This window comes from Hemiscyllium ocellatum, chromosome 38, assembly GCF_020745735.1.
Source record: "Hemiscyllium ocellatum isolate sHemOce1 chromosome 38, sHemOce1.pat.X.cur, whole genome shotgun sequence".
Classification (NCBI taxonomy): domain Eukaryota; kingdom Metazoa; phylum Chordata; class Chondrichthyes; order Orectolobiformes; family Hemiscylliidae; genus Hemiscyllium; species Hemiscyllium ocellatum.
This window is the reverse complement of record NC_083438.1, coordinates 34,751,477-34,768,898: the sequence shown is the minus strand read 5'-3', so window position 1 is coordinate 34,768,898 and position 17,422 is coordinate 34,751,477. Positions and strand designations below refer to the sequence as shown.

The 17,422-nt window shown below is 52.8% G+C and overlaps 1 protein-coding gene across 1 annotated transcript in view; it reads left to right on the top strand.

Annotated features, from left to right (window-relative positions):
• The first annotated feature begins 7,771 nt into the window (after nucleotides 1-7,771).
• LOC132833997 (apolipoprotein E-like) overlaps nucleotides 7,772-17,422 on the top strand; it is a 10,146-nt gene continuing 495 nt past the window's right edge. The window contains exons 1-4 of the mRNA XM_060852709.1: nucleotides 7,772-7,863; nucleotides 9,781-9,844; nucleotides 14,501-14,651; nucleotides 17,132-17,419. Of these exons, the coding sequence (XP_060708692.1) occupies nucleotides 9,802-9,844; nucleotides 14,501-14,651; nucleotides 17,132-17,419 (482 nt within the window). The 5' untranslated portion in view covers nucleotides 7,772-7,863; nucleotides 9,781-9,801. The remainder of the gene's footprint in view (nucleotides 7,864-9,780; nucleotides 9,845-14,500; nucleotides 14,652-17,131; nucleotides 17,420-17,422) is intronic.

Genomic DNA, 17,422 nt, shown 5'->3' with positions numbered 1-17,422 from the left:
CCCTCCGACAGTGCGGTGCTCCCTCAGCACTGACTCTCCGACAGTGCGGCACTCCCTCAGCACTGACCCTCCGACAGTGCGGCGCTCCCTCAGCACTGACCCTCCGACAGTGCCCACTCCCTCCGACAGTGATCCTCCGACAGTGTGGCACTCCCTCAGCACTGACCCTCCGACAGTGCATCACTCCCTCTGCACTGACCCTCCGACAGTGTGGTATTCCCTCAGCACTGACCCTCCGACAGTGCATCACTCCCTCAGCACTGACCCTCCGACAATGTGGCGCTCCCTCAGCACTGACCCTCCGACAGTGCCCACTCCCTCAGCACTGACCCTCTGACAGTGCCCACTCCCTCCGACAGTGATCCTCTGACAGTGCAGCACTCCCTCAGCACTGACCCTCCGACAGTGCCCACTCCCTCAGCACTGACCCTCTGACAGTGCGGCACTCCCTCAGCACTGACCCTCCGACAGTGCGGCGCTCCCTCAGCACTGACCCTCCGACAGTGCCCACTCCCTCCGACAGTGACCCTCCAACAGTGCGGCGCTCCATCAGCACTGACCCTCCGACAATGCCCACTCCCTCAGCACTGACCCTCTGACAGTGCCCACTCCCTCAGCACTGCCCCTCCAACAGTGCCCACTCCCTCAGCACTGACCCTCCGACAGTGCGGCTCTCCCTCAGCACTGACCCTCTGACAGTGCGACACCCCCTCAGTGCTGACCCTCTGACAGTGCCCACTCCCTCAGCACTGACCCTCCGACAGTGCGGCACTCCCTCAGCGCTGACCCTCCAACAGTGCAGCATTCCCTCAGCACTGACCCTCCCACAGTGCCTACTACCTCAGCACTGACCCTCCGACAGTGCCCACTCCCTCAGCACTGACCCTCCGACAGTGCGGCACTCCCTCAGCACTGACCCTCTGACAGTGCGGCACTCCCTCAGCACTGACCCTCCAACAGTGCAGCACTCCCTCAGCACTGACCCTCTGACAGTGCGGCACTCCCTCAGCACTGACCCTCCGACAGTGCGGCACTCCCTCAGCACTGACCCTCTGACAGTGCAGCACTCCCTCAACCTCTTCCTAACACCCTCCAAACCTCTGTGACTGTCTGTTCCTTCCTGACCCTGTGACCATCTCCCCCCTTAATTCCCACCCCTGGGAGGATCTGCTGGGGAGATGGTTAGAAACTCTCATCAGTTTGAGGGTCCCTGTGGACCCCTAGTTTGATCTTCTGTGTGTCTCCAGTCATTGATCCTTGAGGAGGATCCTCAGGATCAGAGGATTTGTCCGAGGGGTGTACGGGAGTCGTGTTTGAGGGACAGGCGAGTTAAGTGTCAAACTGGGAAGAGACAGAGAATTCGGAAAACAAGCTGGGAACTTGGGAGAGCCGCTGAATTTGCTTTTGACACAGTGGGGTGTGTCCTGAGATTCACTCGCTGTTTCCAATCTCCAATCTCTCCTGGATCGTCAAACTGCCTCTCCAACAATTCTCAATCCCGGAGATGTTAACAGTCAGATCAAGTTCAATAGTGGCTTTTCAGGTCAAAGTCTACAAATCAAATCTGTGCGAGTGACCCTTAGCCGATTACATTCCACATTAACAACAGGCACCGAGATAAGATCATTAATATGTGCACTCTGCGACTGACTGTGGGTGAATCATACCGGCTTGTTGGAACAAATCTGACTCAGGAGAGATGGACTCTGATACAAGAGCCACGCAGTCTGTTCGAGAGAGAGAGAGAACAAGGGGGAGAGAGAGAGAGAGAGAGACAGAGCGAGAAATAGAGAGAGAGAGACAGAGACAGAGACAGAGAAAGAAAGAGAGAGAGAGAGAGAGGGCGAGAGAGCGAGGGGGAGAGAGAGGGAGGGAGAGAAGGAGGGAGAGACAGAGGAAAAGAGAGAGAGTGAGAGAGAGAAGGAGGGGGAGAGAGAGAGTGAGAGAGAGAGGGAGGGAGAGAGAGAGGGAGAGAGGGAGGGAGAGAGAGAGAGGGAGAGAGAGAGACAGAGGAAGAGAGAGAGAGAGAATGAGAGACGGAGGGAGAGACAGAGGAAGAGAGAGAGTGAGAGAAAGAGAGGGAGGGAGAGAGGGAGGGAGGGAGAGAGAGAGAGGGAGGAAGCAACAGAGGAAGAGAGGGAGGGAGAGAGAGAGAGAGGGCAACATTAAGTACTGCACATCTTCAGCAATATCACCAAAATCTCTAAAACACTAGAGGTGAATTTATCAAGCCTGTAAACTGTTTTCCAGGATTGTTACTGACTCAATGCCCTGAGTTCAGCAAATTATTCCCAGAGATGAGGAGTCTGTCTCACGGAGAGAGAGGTTGATCAGTTTCGGCCCAGAGTTCAGGGGAACACATGAAAAGGGATTGGCAAAGTGTGGGAGGAGGCCATTTTGGGCATCAAGTCTACGCCAACCCTCCAAAGCCCATCCCACCCAATCACTGTAACCCTGCAGTTCCCATGGCCAACCCTGCACAACCATGGACACTATGGGACAGTTTCCCATGGCCAATCCACCCTAACCTGCACATCCCTGGGCACTATGGGACAATTTCCCATGGCCAATTCACACTAACCTGCACATCCCTGGGCACTATGGGACAATTTAGCATGGCCAATCCACCCTAACCTGCACATCCATGGGCACTATGGGACAATTTCCCATGTCCAATCCACCCTAACCTGCACATCCCCGGACACTATGGGGCAATTTCCCATGACCAATCCACACTAACCTGCACATCCCTGGGCACTATGGGACAATTTAGCATGGCCAATCCACTCTAACCTGCACATCCCTGGGCACGATGGGATAATTTCCCATGGCCAATCCACCCTAACCTGCACATCCCTGGGCACTATGGGACAATTTAGCATGGCCAATCCATCCTAATCTGCACCTCCCTGGGCATTATGGGACAATTTCCCATGGCCAATCCATCCTAACCTGCACATCCCTGGGCACTATGGGACCATTTCCCATGTCCAATCCACCCTAACCTGCACATCCCTGGGCACTATGGGACAATTTAGCATGGCCAATCCAACATAACCTGCACATCCCTGGGCACTATGGGACCATTTCCCATGTCCAATCCACCCTAACCTGCACATCCCCGGACACTATGGGGCAATTTCCCATGACCAATCCACACTAACCTGCACATCCCTGGGCACTATGGGACAATTTAGCATGGCCAATCCACCCTAACCTGCACATCCCTGGACACTATGGGACAATTTAGCATGGCCAATCCACCCTAACCTGCACATCCCTGGGCACTATGGGACAATTTAGCATGGCCAATCCACCCTAACCTGCACATCCCTGGGCACTATGGGACAATTTAGCATGGCCAATCCACCCTAACCTGCACATCCCTGGGTACTATGGGATAATTTCCCATGGCCAATCCACCCTAACCTGCACATCCCTGGACACTATGGGACAATTTAGCATGGCCAATCCACCCTAACCTGCACATCCCTGGGATCTATGGGACAAATTAGTATGGCCAATCCACCCTAACCTGCACATCCCTGGGCACTATGGGACAATTTAGCATGGCCAATCCACCCTAACCTGCACATCCCTGGGTACTATGGGATAATTTCCCATGGCCAATCCACCCTAACCTGCACATCCCTGGACACTATGGGACAATTTAGCATGGCCAATCCACCCTAACCTGCACATCCCTGGGCACTATGGGACAATTTCCCATGGCCAATCCACCCTAACTTGCACATCCCTGGGCACTATGGGACAATATTTCATGGCCAATCCACCCTAACCTGCACATCCCTGGACACTATGGGACAATTTCCCATGGCCAATCCACACTAACCTGCATATCTTTGGATTGTGGGAGGAAACCCACGCAGGCACATGGTGAATATGCAAACTCCACACAGATAGTTGCCTGAGGGTGGAATTGAACCTGGGTCCCTGGTGCTGTGAGGTATAAGCGCTAAACACTGAGCCACTAGGCCACTCTAAGATGGGATGCAGAGAGTATGCGTCCTCATTTGGGTTTTTAGACAATAACGGAGTTAAAGGGTTATGGGGAGAGGGCGCGACGGGGGAGATGAGGCCCAGGTGAGAGCAGCCATGATGGTACTGAATGGGGTAGCAGATCAGAGGGGCTGAATGGTCAAATCCTACTCTTAGTTCCTACATTCTGAATGATCATTGGATAAACATATCGCTAATAATGGGATAGTGTAGTTTATATCAGCTTCAGGTGGTTTCAGAGGCTAGCACAACATTGAGGGCCGAAGGGCCTAAACTAGAATGTTCGTTGTTCTACATTCTGAGGCATGTTTTCACACAGGCTTGAGAGACGACCACAGGGGTGGAGGATCAGGGAGCACCACACTGTTGGAGGGTCAGTGCTGAGGGAGTGCCGCACTGTCGGAGGGTCAGTGCTGAGGGAGTGCCGCACTGTCGGAGGGTCAGTGCTGAGGGAGCGCCGCACAGTCGGAGGGTCAGTGCTGAGGGAGCGCCGCACGGTCGGAGGTTCAGTGCTGAGGGAGTGGGGACTGTTGGAGGGTCTGTGCTGATGGTACACACTGCTGTTACTGAGCGTCGATGAGGGGAGGGAAGGGATGGTACACACTGCTGTTACTGAGGTGGGGTGGGGGGAGGGAGGGGATGGTACACACTGCTGTTACTGAGGTGGGGTGGGGGGAGGGAGGGGATGGTACACACTGCTGTTACTGAGGTGGGGTGGGGGAGGGAGGGGATGGTACACACTGCTGTTACTGAGGGGGGTGGGGGGAGGGAGGGAATGGTACACACAGCTGTTACTGAGCGTCGGTGGGGGATGGGAGGGGATGTTTGTGGGTGTGGGGCCAATCCAGCGGGGGCTGCTTTGTCCCCGAATGATGTCGAGCTTCTTGAGTGTTGTTGGAGCTGCCCCCATCCAGGGGCAAGTGGGGAGTATTCCCTCCCCCTCCTGCCTTGGGCCTTGTCAATGGTGGGACAGGCTTTGGGGGGAGTCAGGAGGGGAGTTACTCACTACAGGATTCCCAGCCTCTGACCTGCTCTTGGAGCCGCTGTGTTGATGTGGTGGGTCCAGTTGGGTTTCTGGTCAATGGTAACCCCCCAGGATGGTGACAGTGGGGGGATTCAGTGATGGGAACACCGTGGAAGGTCAGGAGATAATGGTCAGAGACTCTTTTATTAGTGATGGTGTTTGATTGGCCTAAATTTCAGATGAAGTATGGATATTGATGTCCTCCTGTTGATAGTGTTATCGAACAGAGAGACCTAGGGGTTCAGGTACACCATTCTTTGAAGTTTCCATCACATACAGACAGGGGAGGGTTACGAAGGGGTTTCACACACTCCCCTTCATTGCTCAGCCCTTTGAGTGTAGGAGTTTGGGACGTCGTGTTGAGGTTGTACAGGACATTGGGGAGGTCCCTTCTGGAATACTGTGTCCAGTTCTGGTCACCCTGTTATAGGAAGGATATTATTAAACTGGAGAGGGTTCTGGAGAGATTTCCCAGGATGTTGCCGGGAATGGGAGGGTTTGCGTTATCAGGAGAGGCTGGATAGCCTGGAGCTGTTTTCCCCGGAGCGTCAGAGGCTGAGGGGTGACCTTATAGAGGTTTATAAAACCATGAGGGGGCAATAGATAGGGTTAATGTCAAGTGTCTTTTCCCTGGGGTGGGGGGATTTCGAGACTAAGGGGTGTGTTTTTAAGGTGAGAGGAGAGATGTTAAAAAGACACGAGGGGCAAAGTTTTTCCCCAGAGGGTGGTCCGTGTGTGGAATGACCTTCCTGAGGAAGTGGGGAGGGGTGTGGGGACAGTTACAGCGTTTAAAAAGCATTTGGATAAGGACATGAGCAGGAAACGTTTGGAGGGAGATGGGCCAGGAGCAGGCAGCTGGGACTAGTTTAGTTTGGGATTAGGGTCAGCAGGGGCTGGTTGGGCCGAAGGGTCTCGTTCCGTGCTGTAGGACTCTATGACACTGTTTGGCCGAGCTGGACCAAGTCTCGTTTTGCGGCTTACGTCAAATTAGAGTCTGGTATGACGCTCCCCTGAAGCATCATGGGAGCAGAGTAATGTCATGATCAGAGAGTGGTCTGTTCGAGAGAGGTTATGTGGTACAAACTGGTTACCGGTTGATCCCTCTGTTTAGTCAAAGGTAACCATTAGGCAGAAACTGACAAATAACCCCCAGCCTAACACAAAACCCTTGACCCAGTCTATCAGATTGTGATTCGTCTGCATCTGAAAACACTTGCGACATTTCATTCCCCTGCTGAACCTGTTCCACAGTTTCCGGAAGGTTCCTCAGCACTGACCCTTTAGTGTGGGGAAGAGTTGAAGTGCCACTACCCCCACAGCTCGTGACCCTGGCACAGAGCGACAGCGTTTCACTGAAGCTGCTAGAATCGCTGTTCCATTTAAACAGGGTGGATATAACCACAGGATGTTGTGACATCCCTCAGAATACAGCAGCCGCTGCTCAGAAAGACAGGGAGGTATTAATATTCCAGGCACAGACAAGGGAACATCAGACCCAGGGACCTGGTTCCTCAGGAAGCAGCATTCCGAAGGAGACAAGGAAGGAAGTTCAGAATCTCTCCTTCCACCGCACACACACTCACACATTCACACACACATACACACGCACGCACACACACTCACAGACACGCACACACACTCTCACACACACACACACACACAGTCTCTCGCACATATACACACACTCACACACACACATACACTCACACACACTCACACCCACACACTCAAACATACACTCTCTCCCGCACACACACATACGCACAGTCTCTCGCACATATACACACACTCACACACACACATACACTCACACACACACACACTCAAACATACACTCTCTCCCGCACACACACATATGCACAGTCTCTCACACGCACACACACACTCAAACACACACTCTCTCACACACATATGCACACAGTCTGTCATATATACACACACACTCACATACACACACACACACTCTCACACACACATACGCACACACAGTCTCTCACACACACACACACACACACTCATACTCTCTCTCACACACTCTCTCTCACACACACAAACACACACTCTCTCACACACACATATACACACACACACTCACATACACTCACACACACACGCACACTCAAACGCAACTCTCTCACACACACATACAGTCTCAAATATACACACACTCAAGCACACAGTCTCTCATAAACACACACACACTCGCACACAGTCTCTGTCTCACACACACACAGACCCACTCTCTCAAACCACGCACACTCTTTCTATCACACATACGCACACTTTCTCACACACTCTCTCTTGCACACACACACTCTCATACAACACACACTCTCACACTCACACAAACTCTATTTCTCACACACCCACAAAGACACACACAGAGACTCACCTTCACAGACTCTCTTACACACACTTACACAGACACACCACAATATCTCTCACACACATGCACTCTCTCTCACACACATTCTCTCTATCTCTGTTACACACACACACACACACACACACACACACACACACACACACACACACACACACACACACACACACACACACACACCCATTCCTAGGGAATTGGAATAGCTCAGGGATACCTTATCTCTGCCAAGTAGTCCCAAGATAGTGGAGATAAGAGGGGCCGCCAGTGTTTGAGAAGGGACTTTAGACTCTGAGTCTCTGAGCTGGGGTGATGTGTCAGAGTGTGTGCTAACTGCAGCTCCCAGGGAGATACACACAGATACAGAGCGATAGATATAAAGGCAGCCAGCCAGCTCAGTACCTCTCTCACAGCGACACTGGTCAGGAACTGGCAGGAGGTAAGAGGCAAGAATAAAGGGGCACTGTGCATGAGCGAGGGGAGGTTAGAAAGGAGCAGGGAAGGGAGGAGTGGGAGGCCACGTGCATTTCTATAGCAACTTTCGTGACTTTCACGAATCCTGACTGTCCTCAGGGCACAGGTTATACCAAGGGATCTAGGAAGGTGCTGGAAATGAGTTCAGGTTCACTCGAGAGAAGAGGACACTGAGGTATTTCTGTGAGGTGGAGACTGACTTGCACACAGCAAGATCCCAAGCCTGTTTTGTCAGGGTCTGTTTTGGTGGGGAAGTGTTAGCCCCGAATGTGGAGACCCCGCCCACCCTCGCCTACCCACACACCCTCCAATATACCCAGCCCATTACCACTCAGCTCTCTCTCACAACTTCCAATAGTGCCCACTCCCTCAGCACTGACCCTCCGACAGTGCCCACTCCCTCAGCACTGACCCTCCGACAGTGCCCGCTCCCTCAGCACTGACCCTCCAACAGTGCCCACTCCCTCAGCACTGACCCTCCGACAGTGCCCGCTCCCTCAGCACTGACCCTCCGACAGTGCCCACTCCCTCAGCACTGACCCTCCGACAGTGCCTGCTCCCTCAGCACTGACCCTCCGACAGTGCCCACTCCCTCAGCACTGACCCTCCGACAGTGCCTGCTCCCTCAGCACTGACCCTCCGACAGTGCCCACTCCCTCAGCACTGACCCTCCGACAGTGCCCACTCCCTCAGCACTGACCCTCCACACGATCCCCCTCTCCATGCGGAGATCAGCCCCAGTGTTTCTGCGCTGCTCCAAATCAACTCGAAATGGCGAGAAAAGTGAGGGTGGGAGGTGGGTACAAAGAGAGAGGTGGGGGAGAGAGAGACACGGTGGGGGGGGAGAAGACAGAGGGAGAAGGGAGAGAGAGGAGGGAGAGAGAGCAAGAGATGGAGAGAGCGGGGGGAGAGAAAGTGAGAGGGGGAGAGAGAGATAGAGATGGAGAGAGAGAGAGAGAATGAGAGGGGTGGAGGGAGAGAGAGAGAAGTGAGGGGGGACAGAGAGAGTGAGACGGGGGAGAAAGATTGGGGTGAGAGAGAGAAAGGGAGAGATGGAGAGAGAGTGGAGGAGGTGAGAGTGTGGGTTGGGGAGAAGGAGAGAGGGAGGAAGAGACGAGAGAGAGAGAGAGAGAGAGAAGTGAGTGGAGGGGGAGAGAGAGAGACAGAGACAGAGACAGAGAGAGTGATAAAACAGAACGTAGCCAGTTGTGAAAGTTTGGAATGGAGAGAGACGGGAAGAGAAGAGAGAAGAGGGGAGAGGGGAGAGGGGAGAGGGGCTCCGCTGGCCATTGTTTGTGGGGGTCTGTGTTTCTGAGGCTGGCTAATTCAGTGGGAAAGTGAGCAGGACAATGTGGAGCAGGGAACGTTCTCTCCTGCAGTCCATCCCCTGGCACGCAGTAGCTGAACGGAGCGTGGTATCCCAGGTCCCAGTGTCACTGTGGCCACAGTCGGGAATAAGCTCAGGTCAAGCACAAACCTCTGTGCGCTGAATCCCAGGGGGGTGAAACAGATTGAGACTGGGGGAGGTGGCTTTGCGTCTGTGGGGAGGGGGAAGCTGGGTCAGTGGGGGGGAGAAGACAATGTTGGGGGCTGTTGATAGAGCGTGTGGGCAAACCAGACGCTGCCAAGATATACACACACACTGACCCAGAGTAACCCTTGCTGACTCTGCTCCCCTGAGCTGAGCTATATAAAAGCAGGGCTAGTCTGGACTGATTCACTTTGCTGACACACAGCGAGAGAGAGAGAGAGAGAGAAAACACTGCCTGGGATTTTCGGAAGCCTCTGAGTAATTACACCCAGCCTTAATTACCGTGTGCAGACTGTGATGTTATTTCTTTTGGAAATTGGTTTCTAATTTGATTTTTTCTCTCTCTGTAAGTTCCAGCAGAAACAAAGAACCATGAAGGGCTTTACCGCTGTCCTCACCGTGCTCCTGATCGTGGGTAAGTGGCTATGCTTTTCAACCATCCCCACCACCCCCCCCAATCCCAATCCCAATCCCCGCTATCCCTCGGCTCTCCCTGTGGAATAGGTGATGGAATGAGCCGTCTGGGTAACAATCCAGGGACAGCAGCTCACAAAGGGACAGCTCCCCAGGGGCCAGGCTCAACAGCATCTCCCTGTGGGTTAGCGACATCGTAAACGTGAGGGAAGGAGAACTTTAGTGCATCTTAGCAGCATCGTAAACGTGAGGGAAGGAGAACTTTAGTGTATCTCAGCAGCATCGTAAATGTGAGGGAAGGTGAACTTTAGTGTATCTTAGCGACATCGTAGACGTGAGGGAAGGAGAACTTTAGTGTATCTTAGCAGCATCGTAAACATGAGGGAAGGTGAACTTTAGTGTATCTTAGCAGCATCGTAAATGTGAGGGAAAGAGAACTTTAGTGCATCTTAGCAGCATTGTAAACATGAGGGAAGGTGAACTTTAGTGTATCTTAGCAGCATCGTAAACGTGAGGGAAGGAGAACTTTAGTGCATCTTAGCAGCATCGTAAACGTGAGGGAAGGAGAACATTAGTGTATCTTAGCAGCATCGTAAACGTGAGGGATGGGGAACTTTAGTGCATCTTAGCAGCATCATAAACGTGAGGGATGGAGAACTTTAGTGTATCTTAGCAGCATCGTAAATGTGAGGGATGGGGAACTTTAGTGCATCTTAGCAGCATCGTAAACATGAGGGACAGAGAACTTTAGTGTATCTTAGCAGCGTCGTAAACATGATGGAAGGAGAACTTTAGTGTATTTTAGCAGCATCGTAAACGTGAGGGAAGGAGAACTTTAGTGTATCTTAGCAGCATCATAAACGTGAGGGACGGAGAACTTTAGTGTATCTTAGCAGCATCGTAAACGTGAGGGATGGGGAACTTTAGTGCATCTTAGCAGCATCGTAAACGTGAGGGAAGGAGAACATTAGTGTATCTTAGCAGCATCGTAAACGTGAGGGATGGGGAACTTTAGTGTATCTTAGCAGCATCGTAAACATGAGGGACAGAGAACTTTAGTGTATCTTAGCAGCATCGTAAATGTGAGGGAAGGTGAACTTTAGTGTATCTTAGCAGCATCGTAAACGTGAGGGATGGGGAACTTTAGTGTATCTTAGCAGCATCATAAACATGAGGGAAGGAGAACTTTAGTGTATTTTAGCAGCATCGTAAACGTGAGGGACGGAGAACTTTAGTGCATCTTAGCAGCATCGTAAACGTGATGGAAGGATAACTTTAGTGTATCTTAGCTGCATTGTAAACATGAGGGAAGGAGAACTTTAGTGTATCTTAGCAGCATCGTAAATGTGAGGGATGGGGAAGTTTAGTGTATCTTAGCAGCATTGTAAACATGAGGGAAGGAGAACTTTAGTGCATCTTAGCAGCATCGTAAACGCGAGGGAAGGAGAACTTTAGTGTATCTTAGCAGCATCTTAACCTGAGGGAAGGAGAACGTTAGTGCATCTTAGCAGCATCGTAAACGTGAGGGAAGGAGAACTTTAGTGTATCTTAGCAGCATCGTAAACGTGAGGGAAGGTGAACTTTAGTGTATCTTAGCAGCATCTTAACCTGAGGGACAGAGAACTTTAGTGTATCTTAGCAGCATCGTAAATGTGAGGGAAGGTGAACTTTAGTGTATCTTAGCAGCATCGTAAACGTGAGGGATGGGGAACTTTAGTGTATCTTAGCAGCATCATAAACATGAGGGAAGGAGAACTTTAGTGTATTTTAGCAGCATCGTAAACGTGAGGGACGGAGAACTTTAGTGCATCTTAGCAGCATCGTAAACGTGATGGAAGGATAACTTTAGTGTATCTTAGCTGCATTGTAAACATGAGGGAAGGAGAACTTTAGTGTATCTTAGCAGCATCGTAAATGTGAGGGATGGGGAAGTTTAGTGTATCTTAGCAGCATTGTAAACATGAGGGAAGGAGAACTTTAGTGCATCTTAGCAGCATCGTAAACGCGAGGGAAGGAGAACTTTAGTGTATCTTAGCAGCATCTTAACCTGAGGGAAGGAGAACGTTAGTGCATCTTAGCAGCATCGTAAACGTGAGGGAAGGAGAACTTTAGTGCATCTTAGCAGCATCGTAAACGTGAGGGAAGGTGAACTTTAGTGTATCTTAGCAGCATCTTAACCTGAGGGAAGGAGAACTTTAGTGCATCTTAGCAGCATCGTAAACGTGAGGGAAGGTGAACTTTAGTGCATCTTAGCAGCATCGTAAACGTGAGGGAAGGAGAACTTTAGTGTATCTTAGCAGCATCGTAAACGTGAGGGAAGGTGAACTTTAGTGCATCTTAGCAGCATCTTAAACGTGAGGGACGGAGAACTTTAGTGTATCTTAGCAGCATCGTAAACATGAGGGAAGGAGAACTTTAGTGCATCTTAGCAGCATCGTAAACGTGAGGGACGGAGAACTTTAGTGTATCTTAGCAGCATTGTAAACATAATGTAAGGAGAACTTGACTGTGTGTGATGGGCATGGTAAACATTCTGAAGTGATCCTGTCTGCCTGCGACACGTTAATGATATCATAAATTGGATGGCTTCCACTTTGTATTGACATCGTAAACTCTCCAGGATGGTTTACCCCCCCGTCAGGGAGATGGTAAAGGCATCATAAACGTAGTGGCAAGATTGTCCCCCTCAGCTCGGCATTGACCAGCAACTCAGAAGGTTGTATCTGATTGCTCAGTGTTAGCTACGTTGTAAAGACGGTGGGAGACTCCCCTTTCTCGGTGTTACAGACGGAAGGCAGGATGTGAACGACATGGTAAACACGTGGGCACTGCAGCCAGCAGGTCTCACTGCAGCCTCAGGGCATCAGAAACACCGCGGACGGTTCAACCCATTCTCCGGTTTTAAAGACAACACAAACATATCGGGATGTTGTAACCTATCATAGCAGTGTCCAAAACACACTCACACTCACTCACACTCACACTCACAACACACTCACTCACACTCACACTCACACACACACTCACACCCACACACACACTCACACACTCACTCACTCACACTCACTCACTCACACACACTCACACACACACTCACTCACACTCACACTCACACACACAAACTCACACACACACACTCACACACACACACTCACACTCACACACACACTCACTCACACTCACACACACACACACTCACACACACTCACACTCACTCACACTCACACACACAAACTCACTCACACACACACACACAGAGACTCGCACACAGACTCACACACACACAGACTCACACACACAATCACACTCACACACATACACACTCACTCTCACTCACACACCTTCTCACACACTCACTCACACACACTCACACTCACACACACACACACACACTCACACTCTCACTCACACACATTCTCACGAACTCAAACACACTCACTCACACTCACACACACAAATTCACACAGTCACTCACACTCACACACGCACTCACACTCACACTCATACATTCACACACACACTCTCGCGCGCACACACACACACACACACACACTCACACACACACTCATACACACTCACAGTGGAAGCCTGGATGTTAACAGAATCATAAAACGTCCGGGATGTTTTAAAATGTTACCGAGGTGTGAATGACTGTGATCACTGGCTGGGTGGATTTATAGCTGAGTTTGCTGTTCACACGATCTGCAATTCACTGAGATAATTTTTATGTTATTGTGGTTGGGGGGGGGGGGGAGTGGGGAGGAGATTTTAACATTGTGAAGTACAGCAGGATAATTTAGTCAGTTAATTACCTATTAACAACATGGCAAACAGACTGGGAAACAATATCCTGAGAACTGGGTATTCACAAATTTGTGAGAACGCTGGGTTGTACACGTTAACAACAGCATTAACACATCAGGAGGGCCGTGCAGAGGTGTAGGGGCTGGAGGGGGTTACAGAGATAGGGAGGGGGTGTAGGGGCTGGAGGAGTTACAGAGATAGGGAGGGGGTGTAGGGGCTGGAGGGGTTTACAGAGATAGGGAGGGGGTGTAGGGACTGGAGGGGGTTACAGGAGATAGGGAGGGGGTGTAGGGACTGGAGGAGGGTTACAGAGATAGGGAGGGGTGTAGGGACTGAGGGGTTACAGAGATAGGGATGGGGTGTAGGGACTGGAGGGGTTACAGAGATAGGGAGGGGGTGTAGGGACTGGAGGGGGTAACAGAGATAGGGAGGGGTGTAGGGACTGGAGGGGGTTACAGAGATAGGGAGGGGGTGTAGGGACTGGAGGGGGTTACAGAGATAGGAGGGGGTGTAGGGGATGGAGGGGTTACAGAGATAGGGAGGAGGTGTAGGGGCTGGAGGGGCTACAGAGATAGGGAGGGGGTGTAGGGACTGGAGGGGTTACAGAGGTAGGGAGGGTGTAGGGCTGGAGGGGGTTACAGAGATAGGGAGGGGGTGTAGGGGCTGGAGGGGGTTACAGAGATAGGGAGGGGGTGTAGGGACTGGAGGGGTTACAGACATAGGGAGGGGATGTAGGGACTGGAGGGGGTTACAGAGATAGGGAGGGGGTGTAGGGGCTGGAGGGGGGTGTGTACGGGGATGGTGAGGGATGAGCATACCCTCGATGAATCGGGATGTGGTTGTGTTCCCTCAGGATCCCTGGTAGATTCCCTGAAACAGGTCCCTGACAAGAGCCAATGGGAAGATGCCGTTGAGAAATTCTGGACGTTTAGCCATGATCTCGCTCAGTCCACCCATGGGCTGCTCCAGCAACTGCAAATCGCCGAGGTGGACAAGCAACTCTCGTGAGTACGCCGTGTGTCTGGGTTAGCATGGCCTGAGGGGAATGGCCACCGGCCGAGTGCAGGCTGCACGCACGCCCACACACGCATAGAGACACACAACAACACAGAGCTGCATTGCCCTAGCACCTGGCACTGATGCCACCTCAGGATGTCCCAAGCGATTCACACTCTGTGGCCATTTCCAGCTAGACGGTGGTGGTCTTCCCACACAGCGGAGACCCTCAGTCCATTCTCTCTCTGTGCCATCCTGCCTGTACTAACCACACTCTCCTGCCAACTGGAATACCACGCGATTCCAAGTGCCCGGGTGTGAGGGTAAGCTGCCTTCACCAACCCTCCCTGGCATTGCTCTCTTCCATGGAACTCATTCTCCTCCAAAGCCCCTGCCCTTTCACCTCTGTCCCCTTCACTCTTGACCTTGCCATTGAAGGGAACATCCCCCCCCTTCTCTGTGCCCCTCATCATCACCTTATTCAATTCCCACCCCCCACCCCCCCATCAATCTTCTCCGGTCCAAATAACGCAACCCAAGTGAATCCATCTCTCTGCCCATCGCTGAACTGCTCCATCCCAGGGCACTGTCCTGGTGAATCACCCTCTGCGCCCCTCCCTCCTCTACGATCCCATCCTTCCTGTTGTCCTGGGGGGGCAGACCTCCACACAGCACTCCAGCCTCACCCAAGGCCCTGTCCAGCTCCAAAAGCACCTCCCCGTTCCCGAGTCTGCCACATGCCTGATAAAGGCTAACTCCGGGAATGCTTTCTGCCTGGCGACCTGTGTGTGATTACCTCGAGCTCCCTCTAATCTTCCTGTTGTCCTGTTGTCCATCGACTGCTCCCTTGCCTTGTATCTCCATCCACCTCCCACGTGACAGGGCGAAATTCCAGCGACAAAACAGGCCGAGGTGGTGGAGGTGAGGACGCTAATTCACAAACAGCAAGGCTCTGACAAACTTCAGTGTCCTCATGAACGAAATCATTCCTTGTCTGAAGGTGTTTCCACAGGATAAGGAACAGCCCTCGAAAATCTCCCACCTGTACTCTGTCCCTTTAGCCAGGCTGTGACCAGAGAGAGAACACGGGTGATCGCTGTGGGGCTAGGGAGTGTCCCGAAGGGAGGGGGAGGGTCTCATAGAAAGAGCAAATACTGACCCTTTACTCATCACAATGTCAAATATACCGCACAATGCCCACTCCCTCAGCACTGACCCTCGACAGTGCAGCACTCCCTCAGCACTGACCCTCCGACAGTGCCCACTCTCTCAGCACTGACCCTCCGACAGTGCCCACTCTCTCAGCACTGACCCTCCGACAGTGCGGCGCTCCCTCAGCACTGACCCTCCGACAGTGCGGCACTCCCTCAGCACTGACCCTCCAACAGTGCAGCACTCCCTCAGTACTGACCCACCGACAGTACGGCGCGCTCTCAGCACTGACCCTCCGACAGTGCGTCACTCCCTCAGCACTGAACCCTCCGACAGTGCGGCACTCCCTCAGCACTGACCCCTCCGACAGTGCGGCACTCCTCAGCACTGACCCTCCGACAGTGCGGCACTCCCTCAGCACTGACTCTCCGACAGTGCGGCACTCCCTCAGCACTGACCCCCTGACAGTGCGGCACTCCCTCAGCACTGACCCTCTGATAGTCTGGCACTCCCTCAGCACTGACCCTCCGACAGTGCGGCGTTCCCTCAGCACTGACCCTCCGACAGTGCGGCACTCCCTCAGCACTGACCCTCCGACAGTGCGGCACTCCCTCAGCACTGACCCTCCGACAGTGCGGCACTTCCCTCAGCACTGACCCTCCGACAGTGCGGCACTCTCCCTCAGCACTGACCCTCCGACAGTGCGGCACTCCCTCAGCACTGACTCTCCGACAGTGCGGCACTCCCTCAGCACTGACCCCCTGACAGTGCGGCACTCTCCCTCAGCACTGACCCTCTGATAGTCTGGCACTCCCTCAGCACTGACCCTCCGACAGTGCGGCGTTCCCTCAGCACTGACCCTCCGACAGTGCGGCACTCCCTCAGCACTGACCCTCCGACAGTGCGGCACTCCCTCAGCACTGACCCTCCGACAGTGCGGCACTCCCCTCAGCACTGACCCTCCGACAGTGCGGCGCTCCCTCAGCACTGACCCCCCGACAGTGCGGCGCTCCTTACCCTGTTGCGCTCCCACCATTTCCAGCTCCTTATTTTCCTTGTTCAGTCAACCCACCCCCGTACCTGAAAATCCAATCACCAATCTTGGCACTGCCGTCATTTCATGGAAATTGCCGGGGAATGAGTTGCCGAATTTGTTTGCCCTCTTCTCACCCTCCTAACATCATATTCTTGGCAACCAAGACTGTTGTTTCTGTTGAGCTTGCGAAGAGACTCTCCCTGTCTGTTGTCGTGTTTCTGGCTGGCTTTCTCTCCCGCGAGGTCTGTGCTGTCCGTTCCCCGTTGGCGTCGTTAATGGTGTGTCCCCGGTGTTTCACAGTGCCATGATCTCCGACTGCATGTCTGAGCTTGAGAGCTCTGGGGCGGGTCTTCAGGCTGAATTGGGACCCTACGCCGAGCAGTTGGGCTCCGACTTGCAGGAGGCGAAGGATCGTCTGCACCGTGACCTGGAGGAGATGCGCTCCAACATGGTGGTCTACATGGACGAGGTCAAACTGGTCACCAAACAGCACCTGACGGAGTGGCGCCAAACTGTCGGCTTGTATCTCCGCAAGTACCGCAAGAGGCTCAACCGTGACCAGGCCGCGATCCGCGCCAAGTTCCAGGAGTA